The following is a 6,774-nucleotide window of genomic DNA, read 5'->3' as shown; positions in this document are numbered from 1 at the left end:
CCGAATTATTAGTTGCACATCTAAGCTATTAGGAATCTTAATTATCTCCCTGAACTTAACTACTTGATAGCCTTGAACCCGAACAATGCTTGCAGGTCTGTAACATTTTTTGTAGAATAGGAAGTTGGCTACCACAAATGGAAACAAAAAGTTTAAAATGAAGAGTTGCAACAGAAAATATATAGAGAATAGGATGGTTACAATAAGTTACTTTCAAAACTAATGCTTATTATCAAGAAAATAGTCTCTGTAAACTATATTTTCTCTTCTATTTTTCCAACTTTCCCAAGTACAACAGGAGACTAGGTAACACTGCCTTTATCTATTAGATTTAGTGATTCTTTCTTTCAGGACACCTATAAGCTTCAAATGATCTTTATACCCACAATATAATGACAAGGAAGGCCAAAATGAGCCTTTGTTCTTGGATTACAAATAAATTAATTCTGATCAAGTCTCGGATACGACAATTTATCTTGTATGCAACAATAGTAGGTCTGGTTTTTCCACAAACTTTTTCCAGTCGTTACAGAACCTTGCAACAGTTGCTCCATCAAGAACTCTATGATCTGCACCTATATTTATCTGAAAAACAAAATCATCTGTATGAGATACTGAAACATGTTTAATGAACTCACCCTGGTTTTGATGCATTGCACGACATGTTGCTGATTATAGAAATGGGTGAAAAGGTGCCTTGTGAAGGTCTTTAAATCACTACATACCGTCATGACTGATGCAGGACATACATTCCCATCTTCAGCAAAGTGTGGAATTTTCTGGATCCGGCCCATTGCTATGATGGCAACTTCAGGTGAATTTACAAGCGGGGAACCAAACTTTCCACCAATTCCTCCAATATTGCTTAGAGTAATAGTTCCCCCTGATATATCGTCAGAACTAAGCTTGTTTATCTTAGCACAATTCAGTAGCCGTGACAGTTCCTTTGTTATCTGTAGCAGAAAGCATATATCCAGTTGACAACTCAAAGGGAAGTACAAACATGCATTTAGTAGTATATAGATATATACACATAAAAGATAAGAGGAATTGATCTGGGACTATGGAAACAGTATCACTAGGAAAGGGGGGAAAGTTCCATTCCGAGAATACATAGTCAAAGTTTTCCCAGCCTCCTTTCACACTATGGTAAGACAAATCAAACAAAGAAAATGGATACAAGTTACTTGAATTGAATAGAACAAGCAAAACACGATGAGCAATAACGTCAGAGAGGGAAGAAAAAGGGAGGAGAAAGGGGAAAAGACCAAGTGCTTAGTTACATAACTCAAAAAAGTTCTTAGCCTTACTTTAACAGAATGGTAAGAATCAGATGCAGGAAGTATATACAGGTCGCTACTGTGGAAGAGATCAAGCAAGATACTGCATTCTATGTACTATACCAAGGATTTCTGGTCATTCCTTCACTGTATACAGGGATATCGATGGAAGCAATTTAATTATCAAGGTATTCCTTTTGTGCACAGTTTTGTGTATCCTCTCCTTTTTTCCATATTTTTATGTCTGAAGCATACATAATAGGGATATGAAACTCTTTCATCACTTGATAAAACTAGAGATGAAGGATTCATCTTCTAGCTACTGTAATCCAATTTCCAACACCACAGAAAAGAGAAGCATCTCTCCTATCTTTTTCATTTCATTATAAAATTATCTTTATCAACTAGAAATTGTTATATTTTGAGCTGAGCAAAATCTTTACCAGGACCAAATGCCCACATCTGAGTCCCTCTCCCTACCATAACTTTATTCTATCTCTTTACTTAAAACATCAGACAGTTCATATCTGGAACTAGTCCTTATACTCATACACTCAAATGAGAGGAGTTGCAATTTTTAACATGTAACACCAAATCTACTCAAGGATAATACAAAAAAGTATAAATAAACTAAGCCGGTGGAATAGTTGAGGTGGGCACAAGGTGGCTAAGCTTTTGCGGGTAGAGTTACTTGGTACCTGTGTTGGTGGCAGGTAGCTGGTACCTGGTGAAATAGTCTTGATGCGTGCGAGATGGCCCGAGCACCATCATCATAAAGAAAAAGTATAAATAAACTAGCCAAGCTCCACTGCCTTTCAATCATCCTCTATTCGTTTCTCCATAATTTCTCTATATTTTTCAGCTCAAACTAAACATTCTTCCATATATTTCTTGATTTTCAATAATAATATACACTCTCTGACCTCATAAAGGAGAAGGCTGTACCCATATCATATGATATTAAAGTAATACTCACACACGAGAATCTACAGAGTACCAAGGAACTTCTACACTTCTTTCTAGTAATCTCGGCCTCCAATATCTTCATCAGGCAAGTGTACATGTGACAGATTCTCATCTTAATAATGTTTTAAAATTGTCATGTCAAACTAGGATTTAATAAATAAAAGATGTGCTTAATAGACTATATCGAGCGATGTAGAGATGTAACTATATGAGAGGAAAAGCAATAGATAGAAATGTCATATTTCAGTACAAAATAAACAATATCAATACTTGAATTCACTGGGGTAACAGCTGCCAACTAACCTCCAAGATTGAGAGAGACTGAACATTTTTTATGTTTGGTACAACCAAACCATTTGGAGTAGCCATTGCTATTCCAATGTTGTGCGACCCTAGATTGTGGGAAGAAAACAGTACCATTAATACGAATGAAGAATGTGTAAAATAAGAAAAGAAATGTGGTATCAGCATAACACACAGAATCTATAACTGTCGATATGGTCACTAATCATATGAAGAAACGGAAAATATTGTATCAGCAGATAACACAAAATCTATAATTGTCAATATGGTCACTAATCATGTAAATCAAGCTATATTTACTATGTTAATGAGTAGGGTACCATTTAAAATTGATAAATAGATTCACATTTGATATACCTTTTAGGATAACCTCATAGGATTCCTCACTGAAGCGACTATTTAGCATGGGATGTGTAGTTAAAGCCATCGACAGTGATTTTATGAGGACAGGAAGGAAAGTGTGCTTGATCTCCGGATCAGAAGTCTCATTCTTGAATGATGTTTTGAGATCCACAAGTGCATCACAATTTATCTCTTCGACATAATAAAAATGTGGAATTCTTGCAGCTAATGTCATTGACTTAACCATGGCACGCTGATACCCCCTGTAAGATAAAGACAGAAATACATGACTATAAAAAAATAGAACACCTTCCTTATAAAGAATATGCATTAAATTTGCCACCACAAATTGTTGATGCATTTCAAACTGATGGACACCACTTGCAATGTAAGAAATATATTTAAGCATCTTAAGAAATAAGAGAAGAATTGTGAGATGCTTTCAACACACACTGGGAAAATGTTCTCTAGTATGAATTACTTGGAAACTGATATAAATCTATAGACAACTCATATGGAACTCCTACTGCACCATCAAAGTTAGTTGAATCTAGAGACAGAGGGACAAACAAGCAGTCACATATGCTTTTTTAGGCTATAATTTTGGTTCTTTATTGTGGTAATATAATTCTCAAATTTGCAACGCACACTTGAAAAACTTGTTCAAAGAACATGCTTCCTATCAACAAAATTTTGTTCAAAGAATTCTCCCACTAATGAAAATCACGGCCCATCTGCAGTCAGAAGTCTCCAGTAACATAAAGAAACAGTATAGTGAGCAAGTGAATTTGAGTTCTCCTTATGTAGTAACTAACCTTAGCTGAAGCGTCTTATCTTCATATCCCCCTCCAATGAGAGGTGAAACCTCTGAAAGTTTTTGTTGTGCACATGCTGGTGCTCCATTAATTAGTCCTTTTTGCATTGCATAATTTATCACGTCCTCTTTAAGTATCCTTCCATCTTTCCCAGTTGCAGGAACATCATTTATGTCCAAACCATACTGCTTTACAAGGTTGCGGACAGCAGGTGTGGATAACACTCCACCCATCTTGGTTTCTTCAGGCACAGAGCTGATGTCACTTGTGTCACTGAAATCAGATTCCACCGATGTCATCTTTTCTGAAGCATCATAAGTCTCAGTAGGATCAAGAATTTCATCAACGCCGATCTTCAAAAGTGTTTCTCCAACCTACAAAATTTGGTAGAGAGGATGATCTAGTTCTTAAACATCCTTGGAACTTCTACAGATATACATGAATCATGATATACCACATATTGATGAGGCAGTCCACAAAATTAAAATAATTCAAGGAGATAAATCGAACCCTAAGGTATAAAGGAGCACTGGTTTCTCCTTGTGAACAATATGTTTGCGTAAGTTTTCTTACAAGAATAGTTCCAAAGCACACCATACTAAAACTAGTTTTCAATATGGCCTCATATTTTGAAAAGTGAGTCTTCTCCGTGTCTTTTGCTCATAAATTTGAGAGTATCTTTAATCAGGACGAAAGTTATTTTTTCCCTCTTTGACAGTAAAATAAACAGAATGGGGTCGTGAAATTCTCACTTCAATATCTCATATTGTATCTCCAACAACAAACTGATGTCATCATTGAGGTGCAGTCAATGAGTCAAATAAACAAATCCATAAGACAAAAGATCAGACACCAGAAGAATTACAGTGTGGTTAATACACTATGACTGTGGTGTTGTACCTTTACGATGCTACCAGGTACATGAAGAATTTGAGAAATTTTTCCCTTGTAACGACTTGTTATTTCAATCGTTGCCTTGTCACTCTGAACTTCACAAAGAGGTTGGAATTCTTCGACCTGGTCCCCCTGCCAAAAAAAAAAAAAGTACCATAATGAATTTTGTGAAATGCTTCATATACTATATGGTATTACAAGTAAATTATAAACCAATGAGTGCAAAGCCAGCAATCCAGCAAAACGAGATGGTAGAACAGAAAAAAAAAACAAGATAGAGAGGAGGGGAAAGAATCAGGTATTCCCAAGTTTTTTTTTGCATACGAAACAGATGGTTTTTGCTGCTGCAATTCTATGCTGTTAGAATCCTGATCGATAAAGCAAATAGAGGAATATGAAACATAACTCATCCCACCAAATTATAGATGAAAAAAAGGGGAGAGCCTTTAATGGCTATTTTAGACAAGAATCCAGCATACTCGTGCAATGAAGTATTAAATGAAAATAATGAGTGTATCTGATTGATAGCTTCTAACAAGAGAAGATTGGGTAAACGACCAAAATCATGAGGAGCAAAACGTTAATTGCAGTTTGCTGCATGAGTATGGGCAAAGAGATGCATGTAAACTGTACTTCAAAGTATAATTGACTGGAAGTTCCTCCAAGCCAGAGAAAAAAGCTAATGCACCTCACATCAAGTTAAAGTTTTAAAACAAGTCAATCAGTTGGGCGTCTAACACAAGTCAATCAGTTGGGCGTCTAACATAGGCACATAGCTAAAAAATCATTAACCAAAGCAGAAAAAGTATGGCGTGAAATACCCTATATATTTACAAGAAACATCCACTAACCTCCTGAACAAACCATTTGATAAGTTCACATTCCGCAATGCCTTCACCAGTTTGCGCCAGAGGTATATCAATTATCCCACCAACAGGAATATCCAATGCAGCTTGAGTTGAAAAACCACACCCTCTTAGAGTAAATGAAGCATTTGACTGCAAAAAATATTGGCATAAACAATAGGTAAAAACAATAGAATAACCAGATTTTGCTAACCTACCGAGAAAATAACTTCTCAAATCATATTGCAAGAAACCTGCATCGAGAACTTCTGATAAGTTTAACAAAAACTCAAGCAAAACAGACGGAACATGTTGCACAAAGAAAACACGCGAGCTACCTTTTAAAATTAGGAACTAATTCCATGATCTAATCAACTTTGGTGAAATGCTAGTATTAAACTACTAATGATCCTTCAATATTAACACCACTGTATAAAAAGAAACACCAACTTTAGAAACTATTATGATATGCTGTTTGGACTGTTCCAAGCTGTCTACCAGTGTAGGATCCTTCAAAAGTAGTATTTTTTTTTTTTTTGAGAATCCAACACATAGTGCAGCAACATCTGTGAAGAGTCCGAGCAACATAGCTATAGTGACACTGATTCCAAATAACCCAGAATCATGATATTCCCATATCCAATATATGGGGGATAAGGGAAAAAGGAACAAAAAGCAGGCCTACAAGATTCCCCTTTGAATATTCAGTTTGACAAGATCAACAAAAAGTACCACACAAACACATCATGCAAGTTACCCTAAATTATTTTGGAAAAACAAACAATAGTATAACAAAATTTTATACAAAGAAGAAAAATTGTCACCTTAGTATATGAGCAAAACGGCGTCGTATAGTTTCTAAGAAAGTGAAGTTGAGACTGAATTCTCTTGCCACTACATACAGTAGAAGTAACAGGCGTCACCGGAGTTTCAACGGAAGACTGAAACCACCGGAAAATGGTCTGCCGGAGGGCGGAATTCCGGAGCTTACCTTGATAAATTTTCCGGCAAATCATGGTAATTGAATTGATGAGAATGTAATTGGGATTCAATTATTTATTGGGTCAGAAAATCAATAGTTGTCCAATTAAAATTTAATTTGGACAACTATTGTGTGCTGTTTATAATTTCTTTGCGTTGACCAAAATTCAGCCGAATTTTTACTCTTGCAATTTTCAGAAACTTCACAACATGATTTGTTTTGTTTTGGGAACGAGAAATGATGGATTGTTGCAGCAATGTGACCAACTTTTATAAGTGAAAAAAAAAACTCCTATGATACTAATCTTTGTATTTTGTGTTTTGTTATTAATCCAGTGACATATTTTT

General features: G+C 35.7%; 1 protein-coding gene across 1 annotated transcript; it reads right to left on the bottom strand.

The window, feature by feature from the left end:
• Positions 1 to 471: 471 nt before the first annotated feature.
• On the bottom strand, positions 472 to 6,461 carry LOC102589176 (lipoamide acyltransferase component of branched-chain alpha-keto acid dehydrogenase complex, mitochondrial). The gene is given in 8 exon segments (NM_001318595.1): positions 472 to 585; positions 726 to 953; positions 2,550 to 2,638; positions 2,907 to 3,154; positions 3,707 to 4,080; positions 4,607 to 4,732; positions 5,452 to 5,598; positions 6,270 to 6,461. Coding segments are annotated over 8 exon segments (1,518 nt in total).
• Between the last annotated feature and the right edge of the window lie 313 nt (positions 6,462 to 6,774).

The sequence above is a fragment of the Solanum tuberosum genome, unplaced genomic scaffold (genome assembly GCF_000226075.1).
Source record: "Solanum tuberosum cultivar DM 1-3 516 R44 unplaced genomic scaffold, SolTub_3.0 scf00035, whole genome shotgun sequence".
In the NCBI taxonomy this organism is placed as follows: domain Eukaryota; kingdom Viridiplantae; phylum Streptophyta; class Magnoliopsida; order Solanales; family Solanaceae; genus Solanum; species Solanum tuberosum.
Note: the sequence above shows the minus strand (reverse complement) of the source record. Positions and strands in the feature narration are given on the sequence as shown.